The sequence below is a fragment of the Enhydra lutris genome, unplaced genomic scaffold (assembly GCF_002288905.1).
Source record: "Enhydra lutris kenyoni isolate GAN:26980312 unplaced genomic scaffold, ASM228890v2 scaffoldscaffold18, whole genome shotgun sequence".
Classification (NCBI taxonomy): Eukaryota; Metazoa; Chordata; class Mammalia; order Carnivora; family Mustelidae; genus Enhydra; species Enhydra lutris.
Window position 1 is genome coordinate 15,168,052 of NW_019154102.1, and position 24,473 is coordinate 15,192,524.

Consider the following 24,473-nt stretch of genomic DNA (forward strand, 5'->3'; position numbering starts at 1 on the left):
GAACAATCCTAGTAAGCCCATGTGGAAGGGAGTTTCCTGTCTATTCCATTGGGTCTAAGAAGACATTCTGATAAAAATGCTTTTGGAGTGTTATTTTTGGATTTTGTGCCAAAGATTAAAGAGAGTCAGACTAGGAGGAAAAAATGAGCAAGGTATTTCCCATCACTGTGGTGGGATGGCACTCAGATAAATTGGCTTTGCTTCTGAGCGCCAGCATTTGCTGGTTCTATGACCTTGGATAACTTATTTAACTATTTCAGCCTCAGTTTCCTCATCTGTAAAATGTTGAGGGTTGATAAAATGTTCTCTCTCATCTCTAAAAATGTTTTTTGAGTTATGGCCAAGGTAATGAAATTTTTTTTAATTTCGTAGCTCTTCTTTTTCATTTTAATTAATTAATTAATTAGCATGTGGATGCACACAAGCGGGGGTTGAGGGAGTCCGGGCTTAGTGAGAGGTAGAGAGGGAGTTCTAAGCAGGCTCCATGCTCAGTGCGGATATCTCATGAGCCTGATATCATGACCTGAGCCAACACCAAGAGTTGGTCGCTTAATTGACCAAGCCACACAGGCACCCCGGTAATGAAATGTTTGATTCCTAATCCACTCTCTGTCCAAGGTTGAAGATGAGCAATTCTCTGCTGCTAGGAAGTGAGAAGGAATAAAACATTTTGGGAGGTTAGGAATCTTGCATTATTCTGGGGGTTCTTTAATTGACCTTCCATTAGAAACCTGATTGTCATTGACAGAATGGCAACCTGAGAATATTAAGTCCAAGAAATCTTTAAAGGTCTGTACTTCTTTTCCTACCAGAAGTCCCAGACGTTTATTAGAAATTCAGGATGGAGGGGCGACTGGGTGGCTCCGTGGGTTGGGGCCTCTGCCTTCGGCTCAGGTCATGATCCCAAGGTCCTGGGATCGGGCCTTGCATCAGGCTCTCTGCTTGGCGGGGATCCTGCTTCCCCCCCTCTCTCTGCCTACCTCTCTGCCTGCTTTTGATCTCTGTCTGTCAAATAAATAAATAAATCTTAAAAAAAAAAAAAAAAAGAAATTCAGGATGGATAAGGAGGTCGCCACTAAGGGAAATGGTTTCTAGCTCGGTGCCTCCCAATCTGTGTCAGGTGTTTAAGATAGACACCCTTCTTGATTAAGCATTAATTATTATTCTTGCATATACTTTAATCCTTAAAAGGCCTTCTTTATTCTTCAGTCCCTAAAAAACAAAGCTTCATAGTAGCACTGCCCAGAGAAAAGGGAAGGAAACAGCAGTGGGATAGGGTGGAAGATGTGATAATTCTTTATAACATTCTTTGTTGTATTAGCTGTTCATATCTGCAGATTGGCTGGGAAGAATACACATTGTTCTGTATTTGCATTTGGCGCTATATCAAAGAAATGGGAAGAGTAAAGGTTAGGGATATTTATTACAACTTGAGTTTGAATCTGTGTCTGGGTTTTTTTGAATCTGTATCCTAAGGTTGAACTTCCTACAGCTGGCAAATACCATATGTAACATTAAATTTGTCTTTCAGCCAGCCTTTCTTAGCTTGCCTTGATAGGATTGTGAGATGGGTTTTGTGTGTTTTGACCTTAAATCATATAGAATGATAGGCAGTTCTGTAGAGGAAGTCTCTAAGGCTTGGTGTTTTTTTTTTGTTTGTTCAATCTTTGTTTTTTTTTTTTTACTGTTCTTATGTAGACAAATCTCAAACAGCTACTATAATTATCTTTCAACTTTGCAGTTACATTTATTGTTATCTCATCTTGGCATTTGCCCAGAATATAAATTAAATGTTCCCATCACTAACTTTTAGGAATGTGACTGGGAATGCTGGCTTTCAGAATCTAACTTCAATAAAGCAGCAAGACTGTAGATGTCTTTGAGTCCAACAAAACTTTTAAAAAATCATTATAAAGTTCTTGATCTATTTTAATCCATCTGTGACACAGAATCAAAAAATTCATGTGTTCCTTAATTTAGATGTTGTATATTTAGTAGATTTTTCTTCTAAATTGTTTCTTAAATATAGGAGTTGGCTTAAAGATTGGGGGAGAAATATCTCAGGTATACATGGGGCAGCAGGGTGGAGGGTACTTAAACTGTGACAAATTTTAAATTATAGTTAAGTCAGCCAAGGGATGAACCATATAGTTGATGTCACGTTAATTCTAGTTTAAAATGTTCTGCAGGATTTTTTTAGTTACCTATCTATCATAGTTATGCAGAGGTGCTCATCCATTGTTAGGAATTTTTACAAATGAAATGTTGCTACTTACTAGTGGAAACATACATTTAGGTTGGTTATGGAACACACAGGTGTGTTTCTTAGCTAAAAGAAGTTATTTTTGGACCACTGTTTGGGTCACTTAAAAGTTTTACTAGAGTCATAAACTTAGTTGTGTTGTGGTTTATGCCTATAAAAAGAGCACAGTTTGAAAATGGCTGTTTTAGAATTAAATTGTATGCTGTCACCAAATTTCCTCTTTTTTTTTCTGTTGGATTTCAGTGTGACAGAACATGGATTTGAAGAGTGATGTTAAATATCTCATTTGTTAACAATTTTAGGTTTTTGGGAGGAGAGGCTATCTACATTAAATAAACTGCTTTAAGAGTTACATAATTTACTAATTTCTGCTCTTACAAGTATATTAAAAGTATTATGTTGGCTTTAACTCTGTCTGTATAAATGTTTTCTTCTGCCCAGATAACAAATAAAAGAATTTATGTTGGAGGCATTTGGTTGGATCGGTCAGTTAAGCATGGGACTCTCGGTTTCGGCTCAGGTGATGATCTCAGGGTCCTGGGATTGAGCCCTAAATTGGCTCTGCACTCAGGATATAGCCTTCTTGAGATTCTCCCTCTCTGGGGCACCTCGGTGGTTCGGTCGTTTAAGCATACGCCGTGAGCTCAGGTCATGATCCCAGGCTCATGGGTTCGAGTCCCGCATGAGTCTCCTTGCTCAGCAGGGAGCCTGCTTCTCCCTCTCCCTCTGTCTGATGCTCCTCCTGCTTGTGCTCTCTCTCTCTCTCTGTCTCTCTGACTGACTGACAAATAAATAAATAAATAAAATCTTTTTTTTTTTTAATGCAGAGATTCTCCCTCTCCCTCCCCTTATACCTCTCCCCCATCTCACCTCTAAAATAAATAAATCTTAAAAAACAATTTATGTATGTGGGAGTGAGTATTTTTAGTTTTATTGAACTGTTCTGCTAAATTAACATTTGTAGGACTAGTTAATCACACAAAATGTTTGAACATAAGCTTCAAAACTACATTTATAAAATAAGTTTGAGTTAGGTATTGAAAAAGAACAGGTGAACAATAGTCTGATTATCCCTTATTTTATAAGTAATATACAACATAATTACTATCTAGATAGCTAAGCATATAAAACAACCTATGTTGGCATTTTCTTCCCAAGGTACTTAGGCCTAGGATGTTTTCTTTTTCTATGTTTTTCTATTTTTATTTGTTTTCATCTATCAGGTATTTCTGTCACCTTTAGTGAGATCTGCCTGTCAGAGAGATTCCCAGCTATGCCAAAAGCCCCGATGTCTTGTCTGACACAGATAAGCCTGTAAAGTCTTGGCTGAAATTGAGGACAAGAAACGAGGAAGCAGCCCTGTGTCCTTTTAAGTGAAAATTTTGATGCCACAGACAGAGGCGCCTGGGAATTGCCAGTGTCTCTTAAGAGGTTATTCTTTAGTAAGGGATGTAAAACTGGAAATTAAGAATTCCTTAATTTTTTCATCTGGCCTGGGGGGGAAGGGTTTTTTTTTTGTTGTTGTTGTTGTTGTTTTTTCTTCTTCTGTGAAGTTGCTAACCCCCTTTGGTTCTCTTATGAGGCAGTACTTCCATAAGGGCATGTTCTGTAAAATAGACCCTTATTAACATTATTCCAATTTTCTCATTTTTCTCCAGCTTTGATGGCTAAGACGGAAACATTAGTAGAGATGGAATGGAACTATATGAACAAGTGAAGATTAATCCTTTTATTCCCACATGCCTCTGCTTTCTAAAAGTGTTTATTAGTGATTTAGATATACCAGGAATGCATATAGGTACCAAATTTAGGCCATGTCGTTATATAGTCTTAATTAGTTGATACTACTGAAATCCTTTGAGAAGGTGATGAGACCATAGGATTGAGCCCTTTTTATTTGCTGGTGCACTAGAAATAAATCAGTTATAGCTTACCAGCTGTTTGAATGGCTGTCTGATTTTTTCTATTGGTATTTTTCTGTTTTTAAGATCTTAGCAAAGCCATGTCTCAAGATGGTGCTTCTCAGTTTCAAGAAGTCATTCGACAAGAGCTAGAATTATCTGTGAAGAAGGAACTAGAAAAAATACTTACCACAGCACCATCACATGAGTTTGAGGTAAGGATTCCACGGGGTTTTTTGCTTCCATCCATCAACATACTAAATTCCTATTGCTGCTATTAATCATCCAGCCTGAAAAAAGCACAAAAATATAAGAACAATAAAAAAAGTAAGGATTGCTTAACAATTAAGGATTTTTAGCATTTACCCATTGTTAAACTATTGTCCTTTCTTTTTTAATTCTAGGAAGTTTCTAAAGTCTAAGAATCAGAACAAAATTTTATTTGTTCTATTCTAATATCATTGGGTAGAAAAATGGATACTAGTATTCAGTTAGAATTGTGAGAAGTTTATCAACCATATATCCTGCTGCATGCATTTTTCCAGAGAGCCAGTTCTAATAGAACCATGCTACTTTGTCAGCTATCATAGAGGTTTCCCAGCATAGACAGGTATTTTTCCTTTTCGGTTATAAATCAATAGATCATCCTTTTCATTTTCAAATTTGTTTGTACTTAATGTTTTGAGTTTAGCTGTGTCTTGTTCCTTTTTCTTTAGATAAAGATTAATTTTCATTTAAAGAGGCAGTGGAAGATATTGATGAATAAATGTAGGAACCAGTTGAAATTTCCATGGACCTAATGGTGTTCAGTTTATGTGATACTGGTGGGAGATTTGGAGGATGATTTGCTTGTATTTCTTTAAGTCTGGCTCCTGTTAGCTTTTTTTCTTCACTTTTAAGTTGGGGATTTAGAAAAGTCTCTGCTCTACTTCATGTTCTAATAGTATAAGAATTTCATTGAAAGATGTTTTAAATGTATAATATGTATTTATATTTATTAAATAGTAAGCATTCTGCTAGTTGTAACAAGAACTTCTATTTTAATAGCACACTAAAAAAGACCTTGATGGATTTCGGAAGCTATTTCATAGATTTCTGCAAGAAAAGGGACCTTCTGTGGATTGGGGAAAAATCCAGAGACCTCCAGAAGATTCGGTAAGTTTTAGATAAAATGTAGGAAAATTTAAGCTAATTTGAAACATGGGTTTAAATTGGGGGTGAGGTACTATGGGTAAGAACCATCACTTGAGACATAGACAGGAATTGCTTTGCGTTCTCTTCTCTCATGCCAAAACTACAGAGATAACCTACTGCTTTCCCTTCTGTTAGTCCCATCTTTTTAGTCCTGCAGAGGACTTAGGAAAGTCTAGTCTCCCTATGACACTAACTCATAACTTCTTTTTTTCCTTAGGGATTTTATTTATTTGAGAGAGAGAGAGACAGAGTGAGAAAACAAGCCCAAGCAGGGGGAGGGGCAGAGGGTGAAGCAGACTCTCTGCTGAGCAGGAAGCCCAATGTGGGGCTCAAATCCCTGAAGCCTTAGATCATGACTGGAGCTGAAGGCAGCTTAACTGACTGAGCCACCCAGGCACCCCATCAGTACCTCATAACTTGACATCCCTGAATATGAGGTAATTCTTTTGCAAAGTACCAAGCACACAGTAAGAGCTTCATTTATGTTCTTTTCTTTCTTCTGTCTCCCAAAGCATCTGATTTCTCATAGCCTTTAGTGTCTTGTACAGATGCTAAGTCGCCTACTTAAAGCTCTCCTCATTCCTTGAAACCATCTTTATAGCCATATTTCCCCTGCCTGCTTTTCACATGTTGTATTTCCCGGCTTCTAGACTTCTCTGTATGTCATTTCCTTGGAATACTTTGGTCTCTTCACCTATCGAATCCTGCTCATTGTTTGAGTCTCAGGCCAAATGCCTTCATCTCTGTCCTCGACCCCTACCATAAAGCTGCTCTGAAGAAGTGTAGTGCAGTAGTATCAGAGGTACAAATCCTAGTTTTACTACTTAGGAGTTTTATGTAAAATGTGAATAATACCAAGTGACTTATGTACTTTACAGGGTGGCTATGAAGCTTTATTAAGAAATATATGTGGAAACATGTTAAACCATGAAACATTTTTCAGATACCAGTGGTTTTTTTCCACCATCTTCTCTTTCCCATTTGTAGTCTGCTGCTTTGTAGTACTTTTCATTGCAGGTAGAAGAGACTTGGTAGAGTGGAGCAATTGTTTATAGATAGTTTATCTCTTAAATGTCTATAATCTTAGGTAATCTAATATTGGTTTTAAAACCATGTTGTTTAGAGCAGGGGTTTGGCAGAGTACTACCTGAAGGCTACTCCACTGACTGTATTTGTAAAGGTTTATTGGAACATAACTGCACACATTCATTTATATACCATTTATGGTGGCTTAAGCTAATGGAGTCTCTTGTATTTTTTCCTGAGAAAATCTTAAATACAGTTCCTGGTCAGTAGTACTTTTATTTCCAGTATGTGGAAAATGCTTTTTAGTGATTAAACTTGTTAAAATTATGAAATACATGCTCACTGGAAAAAAAAATCCCACCTAAGCATTCACCTTGAGGAGTTTCTCATTGTTTATGTTGAAGTTAAAATTCTTCCTGCCTATAATGCTTGCTTGTTACTGTGTGTTTGTGTGTGTGTGTGTGTTGCTTTGGTCTTTGATTCCGTGGCCTTAGTAAATGAATTACGATTTATTTTTCTGATTTTAAGTGTAGAATTAATAATATTTTCTCCTGGAAAAAGAGTAAGAGAATTCTTCTGGATAATTTAATGGTTTTAAAAAAGGAACTATTTATGGGGCGCCTGGGTGGCTCAGTGGGTTAAGCCTCTGCCTTCTTCGGCTCAGGTCAGGATCCCAGGGTCCTAGGATTCAGCCCCACATCTGCTCAGCAGGGAGCCTGCTTCCGCCTCCCCCTCTGCTTCTTTGCCTACTTGTGATCTCTCTTTCTCTGTGTCAAATAAATAAATAAAATCTTTAAAAAAGGAACTATTTGTAAATTCAGTCAGATTTTTAAAAGTGTTTGAGAATAGGCCTAAAAGTATAACAAAAATTTAGGCAAGTGTATTTCTCTCCTCTTAAGTAACTGTAATTTTTTCCTAGGAATTTATTCCTCATTGAAATAACTTCATTTTTCTAATTAATGATGAACCTGGGTGTAAAGGTATGGTTAATTCTTGCTTGCATACCTGGACTTCTTTGTTTTTTTCCTACACAAACATAACCGTTTGATGATAGTGCCTACCTTGAAGGAAGGCACACAGATTTGTTACTTTCAGTATATTTTAACATTCAAGGTTCTGCTTTGCCAGTGAGAAATCTACCTTTGTGTATTTTGAGAGCAGATTGTGATATTAAGAAGGGTTTCTTAGAATACAGATTGCAGGGTGAAGAAGGAAGGGAGGGAGGGATCAGAACCACCTAAGGATTTTTCCAGTTCAGTACTACCATCTCCAACAAAGTTCTGACAAACACTTCAAGAGACTGTGTGCCTGTAGTGAGCCATAGTAACTGATAGGAATGCAGAGTTGATATAGAAAAAGAATAAGTAAATAGAATTCTGGATATAATTTGATTTCGTGAAGTCTTTTCTCTGTTTATAATAGTGTTAAATCTTCATTAAAAATTCTGAAACCTGGTTTAAGCATCTTTAAGAAAATGTTTATAATCCCATGTGTCCTTAATGTTGAAGGTTTCAGAGTTCTGAGGCAAAAGATAAGTTTGCTCCTTTATATCCTGAGCTTCTTGAAGGCACAAATGTTATACTTTGCATGTTAACAACTTTTGCAAATAGTTCTGAGAATGAAGATCATGGGACAATGTTGTTCACCTTGCTTCCCTACATTCCTCCAGCTCCCTATCTCCCTATCTCCTTCACTACACATTGTCTGTAGTGAAGAGATTGTCTGTCTCTTGTCATGGATATTATACAGAATCAGTTTTCCTCTCAAAGAATACCTTTCTTTAGTACACACAGTTTTTTGCTTTTTGGGTTTTTTTTTTTTTTTAAGATTTTATTTATTTATTTATTTATTTGAGAGTGAGTGAGAGCACAGAGGAGAGTGAGGGAGAAGCAGACTCCCTGATGAGCAGGGAGCTGGGGGCTGGATCCTTTGACTCTGAGATCATGAGCTGAGCCAAAGGCAAACACAGGCCATCCAGGCACCCCTGTACACATAGGTTTTGTCTTTTAAATACGGGTGATACTTTAGTCTTCTAACTGAAAAGAAAATATTGTGGGAGAATAGTTATTTCGAGTAAGATTTCTCATGTCAGCCTTGCATCAAAGCTGTGCTCATAAACACTGTTATAATAGAGTATTTCTGTTTTTATATAGGAGTTGGCAACTACCAGTTGGCCATCTTGTTTTATAAATAAAGTTTTATTGGAACACAGTCTATACATACTGTCCTGTGACAGTGACAGAGTTGAATAGTTGGAATTGAGACCATGTAGCTTATATAACCTAATGTACTTCCTTCCTGGCTGTTTATGGAAAAGTTTTGCTGACCCCATTTTAGTATACTTATTTTTAAGAGTTCTTTAGTAGTTTTTTTACTTCTTTGGCCTCCAGAAAGTTCATACAGTACTATAATACCATTGCCTGTATTCACTGTAACTTCCTCATTGTGTAACTAGAAGACTGTATCTCCCATTCCCTTCCCCCACTTTGCTCACTAGCCTCCCCCTTCACAACCACGAGTTTGTTCTGCACATACGTGTTTTTTTTTTGGAAAGCCTATGGAGTCCACCGGTGCCTGCCCAGCTCAATTGATAAAGCATCTGACTCTTGAGCTCAGGGCCAAGTTCAAACCCCACAATTGGGCATGGAGCCTACTTAAAAACAAACAAACAAACAAACAAACAAAAGGAGTCCATGTTTTATTGAATTATGGGTAAGAGAAAAGAATTCAGTTTATGGAGTTAAGGTGTAAGGCTCTGCTCCAATTTTGTGACTATTAATTATGTAAATGTTATAATCAAGGTATACTTGATATTTAGCTATATAAACAAAAGAAAGTTTTATTTATTTATTTAAGATTTTATTTATTTGACACAGAGAGAGATAGTGAGAGAGAGCACAAGCAGGGGAAGCAGCAGGCAGGGGGAGAGGGAGAAGCAGGCTCTCCACTGAACAAGGAGCCTGATGTGGATCGTGACCTGAGCTGAAGGCAGATGTTTAAATGACTGAGCTACCCAGGTGTCCCAAAAGAAAGTTTTATAAAATGTATTAAGGTAAATATTTGGATTAGAACAAGGAAGGACCAGTGAGCATGTACAGCTTTATTTGACCATTTCATTGTTTTCTGGAGAGGCTGTATCTTGTTCCTGACCAAACTTAATGTTTGAATTTATATGTTGGATAGAGAGGGATGGGAACTAGATAAAAGAAACAAGGAGGTACAGAGCCTGCTTAAGAAGGTACTGTGGCCAGTATTTTCTTTTGAACTTGAACTTAAAACCTAATATTATCACCTGACTGACAGTGATCTCTGGTGATAATAGGGTACATTCTCATTTATGTAAAAAAATGTTCTCTAAAGAAGTTTTTTCCATTAGATAGGAACACAGGGTCCCTGGTTGACTTGTCATTGTTCTTGTTTTAAAGTTCCCAAAAGGGTGAGGATTTATTTGTAAATGGGGAAGAGTCACATAGGGTCAACTCTTTTTTTTTTTTTTTTTTTTTTAAAGCAGAGAATTGGCATGAAGAATATCATATAATATGATTTTAGCCTCAACAGATTTTTTTTTGTGCTACATAAAATAACTCAGAGCTTTTCTTGGTCTATCAGTAAAAAACACTAAAATGTGTATGTTTAAATGGGAAGGCATTCTGAGAAAGTTAGTGTATATGTACAGAGTAAAAATACACAGTGTTTTGTTTTGTTTTTTTTTTTGGAAAATGAATCATAGTATATTGTGCAGCTAATGTTTGCACATCTTTTTTGAAAGACTTACTAGAGGCAGTTTGGATGAGGATTTGACATGGTTTGCTTTGAGCATCCCTTGGGTGAAAATTTTCCAACTGCAATTAGCTAATGGTATAGCCATTAGAGACTTGTTTTCTTTTATGTAGGCATTTTGTGTCTTAAAATCAGATGAAAAAAATATATCTGTAAGGTTCTTCTATCTCACATCTTCAACTGGGGTACAACTGTGAGGGAATTTACATTTATTAACTATATAATAGCCCTGAACCTACAAGATGGATAGACCAATCCTACCTACAGTCCTTTCTATCCTGTAATTTCCTGGGGATATTTTACAGTTCAAACCCATGTTGACCTTTGAATAAGATGCGTTTGAACTGGGCGCCTGGGTGGCTCAGTGGGCCTTCAGCTCAGGTCATGATCTCAGGGTCCTGGGATGGAGCCCCGCATCAGGCCCTCTGCTCAGCAGGGAGCCTTCTTCCTCCTCTCTCTCTGCCTGCCTCTCTGCCTACTTGTGATCTCTGTCAAATAAATAAATAAAATCTTAAAAAAAAAAAAAGATGCTTTCGAACTGTGTGGGTCCAGTTATGCATGAGTTTTTTACAATACTGTAAATGTATTTTCCCTTCCTTATTATTTTCTTTTCTCTAGCTTACCTTCTTATAAGAATACAGTATATAATGCACATACAAAATGTATATTAATCTACTATTTATATTATTGGTAAGGCTTCCATTTAAGAGTAGTCTATTAGTAGTTAACTTCTGCGGTAATCAAAAGTTAATATACAGATTTTTGACTGCTGCACCTCTCACATTGTTTAAGGGTCAACTGTAATTCTTTTTCCTTATTTTAGATGAGATGTGGACAGCAGACTCTCTGTTTGTCCCACTGTGTAGTCAAGATGAGACCAGGATGTTTATACCAGGCATCTCCATCTGGGAGGTCTTTGCAGGGATTTAAGTTCTTTAGAATTCTTGAAATTAGAGGTAAAACTGTATAAAAATTTTTTTTTCAGAATAGATTTCCTAGTTTCCATCAGATTTCAAAAAGTTTTATGACCTGTATAGATTAAGAACTTCTCTCTCTCTCTCTTTTTCCAGCATTAACACACTTTATTCTCTCTCTCTTTTTAATGAAGAGTACTCTTGAATCTCATTGAAGAAACTCTTCTTGGCTTCTGCCAGTCACTAGCTGGCTCTATAAAAATAAGTGTTCTTCTCTCTTCAGCATTTTGGCCTCGAATTTGTGGAGGAAATGGACCCAGAAATGGCTAACTACAGAGCAGTTTGGCAAGCAGTTCATAGGGCGCTGTGGAAGCATCTAACTTCCATGAGGGCTCAGGAAAGACATCCTGGTGTTAAGATAGTCTCCTGAGTAACCCTGAGGCAGGACTTCTCTGAGGATAGGAGGAAAATTAAAGAGGAAAACCTTGAGAATAATAGGGGAGTAGAAATCATAGGCTTATAGCATGTAGCTCATCTTCTGGTTGTGGAGCATATGGTGGGTATGTCTGTTTCCCCAAGTCTAGAGTCAGATGCTGTGTCTTTTTATCTACCTCTTTTATTGTAGCTCCTGTTCATTGGCTGAGGTTCTCAGCCAGGGGGTTCCCCTGGAGAGCTGATAGAAGCTATAGTTCTCATTGAAGAGAGACATTAATGGTGGAAGATTGGAACAGAATTTAAAAAACATGCTTCACTATATACCTCAGTTTGTTTAGATTTTTCAACATTGTAAAACATAAACCCCAAATAGATTAAAATTAGGTGCTTATTCTTGTTTTGGCAGGGTTTTTGGTAATTTTGGTAAACCTTATAAGGTTAATCAGCATTTTAGCTGTTAATGGCTTTTATTTTTGAATGTCAGGTTTATTGAGGTATAATTTGCATATAATAAACTTAACTCTTTTTAGTGTTAAGTGTTACGAATTTTTGGTAAATGCATACAGTCATGTAACTACCATCAAAATAGAAAATTAGAACTTTTCCATCATCCCCAACAATTTCTTTGCACCACTTTAAAATATGCTGCTTCTTAAACCCTTGCAGGGTTCTGGTTCCCACTTTACCTCTTCCCTTAAATACACAATCTGAGCAAATATGTATCTTTCTAATATACTGCCTTTTCATTCATTCATACTTCTCCCAAGGAAGAGGTCAGCCTAGTTTCATCTTCAGCTGGTTGTTCTCTTAGCCTTTATTCACCCACCCAGACCTATACCTTAATCTTCTATAAAGATTTTTATAGACTGTGGCTTTTCCCCTTCCCTTCTTCATTCTTCCAGGGCTGCTCCAGCAATGTGAATTACGTAATTAAAATAGCAATATACTCTACACTGCTTTAATTATGGCTATTTAGTACTACAGAGTTTAAAGCTAGTATACAGCATAAACAGGATGATGTTAAGAGGCTTCAGTTTTATTTTTTAGGGAATTTGTGGTTATCAGTTACTTGGAAGCATTTTTTGTCCACAGACTAACAGGAGGGTTACCATATAAGAAACATACAAGTTTGACTTTAGTAAAGAGCAGTCCTAGTCACCTAAGCAGATTAGGTTGGATTTTGAACTTCTCATCTTTTTATATTAGAACTTTTTTCCAATTCCCTGGGTCATCTACCTTTGTCTTTTCTAATCCATGCTGAAGTGGGAAGTTCTTTGAAAACTACTTTGCTGATAAGAATATGGGCCAAATGCACCACAAGGTTAACTACTACGTTTATGACTTCAGCTGACTTCTATAAAAGGGTTATGAATATAGACCTGTTTGTAGTGTTTGAATTTTTCTTTTACTATCTGCATATATTACTTTTTTTCACATTTTTATTTAAAATTCCAGTTAGTTAACATACAGTGTAATATTAGTTTCAGGTATAAAATTTAGTGATTCATCACTTATATATATGATACCCAGTGCTCATCATAAGTGTCCTCCTGTCACCCACTTAACCCATCCACTGCTCACCTCCCCTCCAGTAAACCTCAGCTTGTTCTTTGTAGTTGAGAGTCTGTTTTCTGGTTTGCTTCTCTCTTTCTCTGCAACCCCCATTCCCATGATCATGTGTTTTGTTTCTTAAATTCCATATATGAATGAAATCATATGGTTATTTGTCTTTCTATGACAGACTTATTTCACTGAGCATAATACTTCCTGCTTCTGTTGCAAATGGCAAGATTTCATTCTTTTGATGGCTGAGTAGTATTCCATTCTTTTTGATGGCTGAGGTGTGTGCGTGTGTGTATGCACACATACATACCATCACGTCTTATTTGTCCATTCTTCAGTCAATGGGCATTTAGGCTCTTTCTGTAACTTGGCTATTACTGATAATGCTGCTATAAATATTGGGGTGCATGTACTTTACTGATACTTCAAATCAGTATTTTTGTATCCTTTAGGTAAATACCTAGTAGTACAATTGCTGGGTTATAGGGTAGTTCTATTTCTTACTTTTTGAGGAACCTCCATACTGTTTTCCAGAGTGGCTGTAACAGTTTGCATTCCCACCAGCAGTGTAAGAGAATTCCCCTTTCTCTGCATCCTCACTAACCTCTGTTGTTTCCCGTGTTGTTAATTTTAGCCATTCTGACTGGTGTGTGGTGATCTTGTAGTTTGGATTTGTATTTACTTGATGGTGAGTGATGTTGACCATCTTTGCATGTGTCTGTTAGCCATCTGTATGTCTTCTTTGGAAAAATGTCTATTCATATCTTCTGCAAAAAAAAAACAAAAACCATTTTTTAACTGGGTTACTTTTTGGGGGTGTTGAGTTTTATAAGTTCTTTATATATTTAGGATACTAACCCTTTATCAGATATATCATTTGCAAATATCTCTCCCATTCTGAAGGTTGCCTTTTACTGTGCAGAAGCTTTTTATCTTGAGGAAGTCCTAAAGTTCATTTTTGGTTTTGTTTCCTTTCCCGTTGGAGACATATTTAGCAAGAAGTTGATACAGCTGATGTGAAAAAGGTTACTGCCTCTAGGATTTTGATGGATTCCTGTCTTACATTTAGGTCTTTCATCCATTTGGAATTTATTTTTATGTATGGTGTAAGAAAGTAGTCCAGTTTCATTCTTTTGCATGTTGTTGTCCAATTTTCCCAGCACTATTTGTTGAAGAGACCATCTTTTTTCCATTGGATATTCTCTCCTGCTTTGTCGAAGATGAGTTGACCATGGAGTTGGGGGTCCATTTCTGGGTTATCTATTCTATTCCATTGATGCATGAGTCTGTTTTTATGCCGGTACCATACTGTCTTGATGACTGCAACTTTGTAATTGTGATGCCTCCAACTTTGCCTTTGTTTTTCAAGATTGCTTTGTCTATTTCACGTCTTTTGTGGTTCCATACAAACTTCAGGATTATTTGTTCTAGCTCTGTGAAAAATACTATTGATACTTTGATAGGGATTGCATTAAATGTGTAGATTGCTTTGGATAGTATGGACGTTTTAACAATATTTGTTCTTCAATTCATGAGCATGGAATGTCTTTCCATTTTGTTGTGTTATCTTCATTTTCTTTCATCAGTATTTTATGATTTTCAGAGTACAGGACTTTCATCTCTTTGGTTAAAATTATCCCAAGCTATCTTAAGATTTTTGGTGCAACTGTAAGTGGGATTGATCCCTTGGTTTCTCTTTCTGCTGCTTCATTACTGGTTTGTAGAAATGCAGCAGATTTCTGTATATCAATTTTGTATCTTGAGACTTTACTGAATTTGTATATCAGTTCTAGCAATTTTTTGGTGGAGTTTTTTGGGTTTTCTGTATAGAGTATCATGTCATCTGCAAATACTGAAAGTTTGACTTCTTCCTTGCTGATTTGGATGCCTTTTCTTTCTTTTGTTGTCTGATTGCTGCAGCTAGAACTTCCAGTGCTATGTTAAACAACAGTGGTGAGAGTGGACATCCCTATCTTATTCCAGACTGTAGAGAAAAGCTCTCAGTTTCCTCATTGAGGATGATATTAGCTGTGGGTTTTTCACATATGGCCTTTATGATTTTGAGATGTGATCTCTCTCCCGGCTTTCTTGAGGGATTTTATCATGAATGGATGTTGTACTTTGTCAAATGTTTTTTCTATATCTATTGAGAGGATCATATGGTTCTTATCATTTCTTTTATTTATGTGTATTATGTTGATTGATTTGGAAGTATCGAACTGCCCTTGCATCCTGGGAATAAATACCACTTGATCGTGGTGAATGTTTCTTTTAATGTACTGTTGGATTCAATTTGCCGGTATCTTGTTGAGAATTTTTGCATCCATGTTCATCAGGGATATTGGTCTGTAGTTCTCTGTTTTTAGTGGAGTCTTTCTCTGGTTTTGGAATTAGGGTGATACTGGCTTCATAGAATGAGTTTGGAAGTTTTCCTTCCATTTCTTTTTTTGGAATAGTTTGAGAAGAATAGGTATTAGCTCTTTAAATTTTTGGCAGAATTCCCCTGTGAAGCCCTCTGGCCTTGGACTTTTGTTGGTTAGAAGATTTTTGATTAGATTGAATTTCTTTCCTGATTATCGGTCTGTTCAAGTTTTCTATTTTTTTCTGTTTTAGTTTTGGTAGTTTATATGTTTCTAGGAATGTATTCATTTTTTCCAGATTGTACGATTTGTTGGTATATAATTTTTCATAGTATTCTCTTATAATTGTATTCATTTTTGGTTGTTACTTCTTCTCTCTCATTTGTAATTTTCTTTATTTGGTTCCTTTCTCTTTTCTTTCTGAGAAGTCTGGCTAGGGATTATCAATTATATTCATTTTTTCAAAGAACCAGCTCCTGGTTTCATTGATCTGTTCTTTTGTTTTTTGTGTGTGTGGTTTTTTTTTTTTTTTTAAGTTTCTATACTATTTATATCTGCTCTAATCTTTCTTATTTCCTTCTTTCTGCTGGCTGGAGGCTTCATTTGTTGTTCTTTTTCTAGCTCCTTTTAGTGTAAGGGTTAGTTTGTTTATTTGAGATATTTCATCTTGAGGTAGGCCTGTATTACTATATACTTGCTTCTGAGTACTATTTGGTTTTAACCCTGAGATTTTGGACCACTGTGTTTTCACTTTCATTTGTTTCCATGTATTTTTTAAAAATTTCTTCTTTAATTTCCTGGTTGACCCATTCATTCTTTTTTTTTTTTTTTTTTTTTTTTTTTTTATTTAAGTAGGCAGAGAGGCAAGCAGAGAGAGAAGGGGGAAGCAGGCTCCCCGCGGGGCAGAGAGCCCGATGCGGGGCTCGATTCCAGGACCCCGGGATCATGACCTGAGCCAAAGGCAGAGGCTTTAACCCACTGAGCCACCCAGGTGCCCCAGACCCATTCATTCTTTAGTAGCATGTTGTTTAACTTCCATATATTTGTCGTCTTTCCAAATTTTTTCTTCTGGTTGACTTCTAAGTTCATAGCATTGTGGTGAGAAAAGATGTATGGTATGATCCTAATCTTTTTGTACTGGTTGAGGCCTGATTTTTGACCTAGTATGTGATCTGTTCAGGACAGTTTCCCATGTGCACTTGAAAAGAATGTGTATTCTGCTGCTTTAGGGTGAGATGTTCTGAATATATCTATTAAGTTTATCTGGTCCAGTGTGTCATTCAAAGCCATTGTTTTCTTGTTGACTGTCTGCCTAGATGATCTGTCCATTGATGTAAGTCAGGTTTTAAAGTCCCCTACTACTATTGTTTTGTTACCAGTGAGCTTCTTTATATTATTGTTTTATATATTTGGGTGCTCCCAAGTTGGGGGAATAAATATTTATAATTGTTGGATCTTCTTGCTGGATAGTCTCCTTTATTATGATGTAGTGTCCTACTTTGTCTCTTGTTACAGCCTTTGGTTTAAAATCTGGTCTCTCTGAAAGAAGTATTGCTACTCTAGCTTTCTTTAGATGTCCATTTGCATAAGTGTTTCTTTATCTCTTCACTTTCAATCTGCAGGTATCTTTAGGTCTAAAATGAGTCTCTTGTAGGCAGCATGTAGATATGGGTCTTATTTTTTTATCCATTCTGACACCTTGTGTCTTTTGGAGCCTTCACTCCATTTATATTCAGAGTAATTATTGATATATATTTGTTGCCATTTTACTACTTGTTTTGTCATTTTTGGAGATTATTTTTCTGTTCCTTTTTAGTCTTAGTCACTTTTGGTCTTTCCTTCCCACTCAAAGAGTCCCCTTTATTATTTTTTGTAGGGCTGCTTTAGTCATCATGAACTCTTTTTGTTTTTGTTTGTCTAGGTCTTTCTTTATCTTTCCTTCCATTCTGGATGATACCCTTGCTGGATAGAGTATTCTTGGCTGCAGATTTTCCCCATTCAGCATATTGAATACTTCTGGCTTGCCGAGTTTCTGTGGAGAATTCTGCTACTAAACTCATGGGTCTTCCTTTGAGAGTTAGGAACTTCCTTTGTCTTGCTGCTTTTAGAAATTTTTTTCTTTATCACTATATTTTGCAAATTTAACTACAATATGTTTTAGTGTTGGCCTGCTTTTGTTGATTTTGATGGGAGTTCTCTATGCCTCCTGGATTTGGATATTTGTTTGCTTCCCTAAGCTAGGGAAGTTTTCAGCTATCATTTCCTCAAATAAACCTTCTGCTCCCTTTTCTCTCTCTTCTTCTGGGACTCTGTTACAAACATTATTACATTTGGTGAAATCACTGAGTTCCCTAAGTCTACTCTCGTGATTTATCGTTCTTCTTTAACTCCTTTGTTCAGCTGTACTTTTCCATAATTCTATCTTCTATATCACTTATTCATTCCTCTGCTTTTTCCATTCTTGTAGTCATTATATCCAGTTAGTTTTAAATCTCAGATACTGAATTTTTCATTTCTGCCTGTTTGGTGTTTTAGCTCTTTAATCACTATGGTAAGGGTTTCCCTGATAACTTCCATGCTTTTCTCAAGCCCAAGGAATATCTTTATGATTGTTGCTTTAAAATCTGCATCAGAAAAAAAAATAAATAAAATCTGCATCAGGCATATTGCACATATCTGTTTCAATTAGATCTCTGGCTGTGATCTTTTCTAATTCTTTCTTTTGGGATGAATTCCTCCATCTTGGTATTTTGTCTAGGCCTATATCTTTTTCTCTGTGTTAGAAAACCTGTTATGTTTCCTGCTTCTGTGAGTAATGGCTTTATGAAGAAGAGGTCGTATAGCGTGCAGGGCCTAGTGCTTCAGGAAATGTCTCTGGTGTGTGCTGCGTGCTCTCTGCTGCTGTGTTTTGGCTGCTCTATCCCTCAGGGCCATCATCTGCAGAGGCTCTTCTTGCCTGTAGTGGACAGTGTTTGGACCTTGGCCAGAGTGTGTCAAGTTTTAACTAGGTGTGCTCTAGTCTGCTTCTTAAATGAGACCTGATGCTACTCCCACTAGAACTGAAGCTTTGCAGAGCTCTGTAGTTGGTAGTTGTGGTGTGTGCAGGGGTTTGTGCTGGTCTTCTGGGGAAAGGGCCAGCTGCACTGGTCCTTAGGCACACCTGCCTGAAAAAAGCAGTACCAGCAGAGTGTCGGGGGATGGAACCTAGTGTAAGCAGGTTAGGCAGCCAGTGTTGGTGCTGTGCTGTTTACTGAAGTTGGTTTATGCTGAGTGGCAGGGGAGGAAAATGGTGCTACTCAGCTCCTTTGTCCGTGGAGAAGGATGTCTGTGCTTGTTGCTCTCAGGGAAACCCTCCTGGAAGAGCAAATAATTGAATAAACTCCCCTTGTACATCACAGGTATTTTTCAGATTGCTGTTTTCACAGTGTCTCTCTCTCTCGGGGTTGCTTGCTGCCTGGAGCAATGCAGTACACCTTGGGCTCTATTGCAGCCTAGCATGCCAGCTTTTAGAACTCTACACCTGGTTGGCGGGGACCTGCAATGGTCTTCTGGGTGAAGGTCTTGCCATGCTAGGACCAAAGCACGTTTGACCCAGAAGGGTAATTGTGCTAGAGTACAGAAGTGTGGGATTTGTGGCAAAGCAGGCTAAACAGTCAGTGTCTGTCTTAGCCACCCTCAGCACTTATCTCTGTGCCTGTGCTGGGTGGAGGGTAGTGAAATGGTATTTGCAGGCTGCTTTGTCCCCAGGGAGTCAGTGCCACCTCTCATAGATGTACTTAGAGAAGAGGGGACAGTCTTCCCATCATGTATCCTATGTGATCCTCAGATCACACAGTTTGCCCCAGGGTTGCTTGCCTGCCTTCTCTCCAGAAGTAGGGTAGAGCCCTTAAGTCGCTATCCCAGCCAAGGCCACGAATCTCCAAAACTACACTCTTTGAGCCCCACTGGTTGCAAAATACAAAAACTAGAAAATCTGCCCCTCTCATTTTCCCAGGCAATGGCTTTAGGGAAGTGTTCTTGTGCATTCCCCTGTGCATTCCACTTTCTTGCCTTTCCCTTCAACCAGGGCTCTCTCCCATCTGTAGCACCTGAGGTCTCTTTCTTCCCCAAACAATGTCTCCATACTTTCTACCTTCCTTGATGTGGTCTTTTCCCTCCTGCTAGTTGTGCAGTTTGTTCTACAGTCCTCAGGTCAATTTCTTGGGTACTCAGAATGAATTGATAGTTATCTAGCTGTGTATGAGTGACAAGGGAAGCCTAGGTCCTCCTACTACACCACCCTCTTAGTGCCCCCTGCCTGTATATATTACTTTTGCCCTTTGCAGTTAAAAAAAATACCCCAAAGTCTTGGAACTTACTAGAATTTCTATAAAAAATTGTAGAAGCCCCAGTAGCCTAATGGATAAGGCATTGGCCTCCTAGAGTTTCTATAAAAAATTGTAGATTGCAGTAAGTTTTAGTTGGCACCTTCTCTTCATAATTACCTCATACTTCATGGGATCACTTGCTATCTGTAACTGCCCTGTTTTTTGTTATTGTCATTTGAGTTTTCTGTTAATTCTTTTTTTTCTTTTAAAGATTTTATTTATTTATTTGACAGAGAGAGACACAGTGAGAGAGGGAATACAAGCAGGGGAGTTGGAGAGGGAGAAGCAGGCTTCCTGCTGAGCAGAGAGCCCAATGTGGGACTGGATCCTAGGACCCTGGGATCATGACCTGAGCCAAAGGCAGATGCTTAACGACAGAGCCACCTGTGTGCCCTTCTGCTAATTCTTATATTGTCATCTCTTTAGTTTATTGGGCTTAAAGTACACAGCTGTAATAAAAGTATTACCATTTCACATCTCTTCAGCATTTTGGAAGTTGCTACAGTTTTTAATAGGAGGTCAGTAGGTATGGGACTTTAAGAGGCAAAGATAGCAAAACTAAAAAATAGTGTTATAAGTAAATACATAAGAATTGAATAAGTGAAAAATGATTTATAATATATGTTTTAAATAACTTTTTAATTTCAGATTAGTTTAATTTATAGAAAAGTTGCAAAGAAACACTGTGTTTTTAACTAAAAACATTATATAGCTATCCAAGCTGGGTTTTGTTATCTATATGCTATTTTCAAACTTCCTGCTGAGTCAAAAGAAGCACAAAATAATTTCTGGAAGTGCTGATGGAATTTTTATCCCAAGCTTATTACAGAAAATAAATAAAAAGATAGCTGAGAAGAAACATGGAAATGGCAGAGGGGTACCTATGACTAGACTAAATATGGAAAATGGTGGAAGTAAACCATTAGACAAAGATTTCTATTTTTAGATGGGTATGTTTAAGATAAATGTCTTCAGTGTACATAGTCCTAAAGCCTTCAGGAGATTGGAAAGTTTTCTGTTCTTTCAAAAGAACATAAAGAAATGCCAACCCAAAAGTCGTTTTTTTGTTTTGTTTTGTTTTTGTTTTTAAGATTTTATTTATTTATTTAACAGAGAAAGAGAGAGCAGCAGAGGGAAAGGGAGAAGCAGGCTCCTGCTGAGCAGGGAGCCCAATGTGGGACTCTACCCTAGGACCCTGGGATCATAACCTGAGCCAAAGGCAGACACTTAACTGACTGAGCCACCTAGGCACACAAGTTTTTTGTTTTTGTTTTTAATTTAATTTTATTTTTTATAAACATATATTTTTATCCCCAGTGATACAGGTCTGTGAATCGCCAGGTTTACACACTTCACAGCACTCACCATAGCACATACCCTCCCCAATGTCCTTAACCCCCCCCACCCAACCCCCCTCCCCCCAGCAACCCTCAGTTTGTTTTGTGAGATTAAGAGTCACTTATGGTTTGTCTACCTCCCAATCCCATCTTGTTTCATTTACTCTTCTCCTACCCCCTTAACCCCCCATGTTGCATCTCCTCTCCCTCATATCAGGGAGATCATATGATAGTTGTCTTTCTCCGATTGACTTACTTCGCTAAGCATGATACCCTCTAGTTCCATCCACATTGTCGCAAATGGCAAGATTTCATTTCTTTTGATGGCTGCATAGTATTCCATTGTGTATATATACCACATCTTCTTTATCCATTCATCTGTTGATGGACATCTAGGTTCTTTCCAAAGTTTGGCTATTGTAGACATTGCTGCTATAAACATTCGGGTGCACGTGCCCCTTTGGATCACTACGTTCGTATCTTTAGGGTAAGTACCCAGCAGTGCAATTGCTGGGTCATAGGGTAGTTCTATTTTCAGCATTTTGAGGAACCTCCATGCTGTTTTCCAGAGTGGTTGCGCCAGCTTGCATTCCCACCAACAGTGTAGGAGGGTTCCCCTTTCTCCGCATCCTCGCCAGCATCTGTCATTTCCTGACTTGTTAATTTTAGCCATTCTGACTGGTGTGAGGTGGTATCTCATTGTGGTTTTGATTTGTATTTCCCTGATGCCGAGTGATGTGGAGCACTTTTTCATGTGTCTGTTGGCCATCTGGATGTCTTCTTTGCAGAAATGTCTGTTCATGTCCTCTGCCCATTTCTTGATTGGATTCTTTGTTCTTTGGGTGTTGAGTTTGCTAAGTTCTTTATAGATTTTGGACACTAGCCCTTTATCCGATATGTCATTTGCAAATATCTTCTCCCATTCTGTCAGTTGTCTTTTGGTTTTGTTAACTGTTTCCTTTGCTGTGCAAAAGCTTTTGATCTTGATAAAGTCCCAATAGTTCATTTTTGCCCTTGCTTCCCTTGCCTTTGGCGATGTTCCTAGGAAGATGTTGCTGCGGCTGAGGTTGAAGTGGTTGCTGCCTGTGTTCTCCTCAAGGATTTTGATGGATTCCTTTCTCACATTGAGGTCCTTCATCCATTTTGAGTCTATTTTCGTGTGTGGTGTAAGGAGATGATCCAATTTCATTTTTCTGCATGTGGCTGTCCAATTTTCCCAACACCATTTATTGAAGAGGCTGTCTTTTTTCCATTGGACATTCTTTCCTGCTTTGTCGAAGATTAGTTGACCATAGAATTGAGGGTCTATTTCTGGGCTCTCTATTCTGTTCCATTGATCTATGTGTCTGTTTTTGTGCCAGTACCATGCTGTCTTGATGATGACAGCTTTGTAATAGAGCTTGAAGTCCGGAATTGTGATGCCACCAACTTTGGCTTTCTTTTTCAATAATCCTTTGGCTATTCGAGGTCTTTTCTGGTTCCACATAAATTTTAGGATTATTTGTTCCATTTCTTTCAAAAAATGGGTGGTACTTTGATAGGAATTGCATTAAATGTGTAGATTGCTTTAGGTAGCATAGACATTTTCACAATATTTATTCTTCCAATCCAGGAGCGTGGAACATTTTTCCATTTCTTTGTGTCTTCCTCAGTTTCTTTCATGAGTACTTTATAGTTTTCTGAGTACAGATTATTTGCCTCTTTGGTTAGGTTTATTCCTAGGTATCTTATTGTTTTGGGTGCAATTGTAAATGGGATTGACCCCTTAATTTCTCTTTATTCTGTCTTATTGTTGGTGTAGAGAAATGCAACTGATTTCTGTGCATTGATTTTATATCCTGACACTTTACTGAATTCCTGTACAAGTTCTAGCAGTTTTGGAGTGGAGTCTTTTGGGTTTTCCACATATAGTATCATATCATCTGCAAAGAGTGATAGTTTGACTTCTTCTTTGCCGATTTGGATGCCTTTAATTTCCTTTTGTTGTCTGATTGCTGAGGCTAGGACTTCTAGTACTATGTTGAATAGCAGTGGTGATAACGGACATCCCTGCCGTGTTCCTGACCTTAGCGGAAAAGCTTTCAGTTTTTCTCCATTGAGAATGATATTTGCGGTGGGTTTTTCATAGATGGCTTTGATGATATTGAGGTATGTGCCCTCTATCCCTACACTTTGAAGAGTTTTGATCAGGAAGGGATGCTGTACTTTGTCAAATGCTTTTTCAGCATCTATGGAGAGTATCATATGGTTCTTGTTCTTTCTTTTATTAATGTGTTGTATCACATTGATTGATTTGCGGATGTTGAACCAACCTTGCAGCCCTGGAATAAATCCCACTTGGTCGTGGTGAATAATCCTTTTAATGTACTGTTGAATCCTATTGGCTAGTATTTTGGCGAGAATTTTTGCATCTGTGTTCCTCAAGGATATTGGTCTGTAGTTCTCTTTTTTGATGGGATCCTTGTCTGGTTTTGGGATCAAGGTGATGCTGGCCTCATAAAATGAGTTTGGAAGTTTTCCTTCCATTTCCATTTTTTGGAACAGTTTCAGGAGAATAGGAATTAGTTCTTCTTTAAATGTTTGGTAGAATTCTCCCGGGAAGCCATCTGGCCCTGGGCTTTTGTTTGTTTGGAGATTTTTGATGACTGTTTCAATCTCCTTGCTGGTTATGGGTCTGTTCAGGCTTTCTATTTCTTCCTGGTTCAGTTGTGGTAGTTTATATGTCTCTAGGAATGCATCCATTTCTTCCATATTGTCAAATTTGTTGGTGTAGAGTTGCTCATAGTATGTTCTTATAATTGTCTGTATTTCTTTGGTGTTAGTTGTGATCTCTCCTCTTTCATTCATGATTTTATTTATTTGGGTCCTTTCTCTTTTCTTTTTGATAAGTCTGGCCAGGGGTTTATCGATCTTATTAATTCTTTCAAAGAACCAGCTCCTAGTTTCGTTGATTTGTTCTATTGTTTTTTTTTGGTTTCTATTTCATTGATTTCTGCTCTGATCTTTATGATTTCTCTTCTCCTTCTGGGTTTAGGCTTTCTTTCTTGTTCTTTCTCCAGCTCCTTTAGGTGTAGGGTTAGGTTGTGTACCTGAGACCTTTCTTGTTTCTTGAGAAAGGCTTGTACCGCTATATATTTTCCTCTCAGGACTGCCTTTGTTGTGTCCCACAGATTTTGAACCGTTGTGTTTTCATTATCATTTGTTTCCATGAATTTTTTCAATTCTTCTTTAATTTCCTGGTTGACCCATTCATTCTTTAGAAGGATGCTGTTTAGTCTCCATGTATTTGGGTTCTTTCCAAATTTCCTCTTGTGATTGAGTTCTAGCTTCAGA

The 24,473-nt window shown here is 37.7% G+C and overlaps 1 protein-coding gene across 5 annotated transcripts in view; it reads left to right on the forward strand.

The window, feature by feature from the left end:
- LOC111147950 (UDP-glucose pyrophosphorylase 2) overlaps positions 1-24,473 on the forward strand; it is a 74,591-nt gene that overhangs the window by 13,090 nt on the left and 37,028 nt on the right. For 2 of the 5 annotated variants that reach the window (XM_022504233.1, XM_022504230.1), the window contains exons 2-3: positions 4,252-4,379; positions 5,212-5,319. In XM_022504233.1, the coding sequence (XP_022359941.1) occupies positions 4,266-4,379; positions 5,212-5,319 (222 nt within the window). In that variant the 5' untranslated portion in view covers positions 4,252-4,265. The remainder of the gene's footprint in view (positions 1-4,251; positions 4,380-5,211; positions 5,320-24,473) is intronic. The other 3 variants (XM_022504235.1, XM_022504234.1, XM_022504236.1) reach the window with 3 other exon arrangements.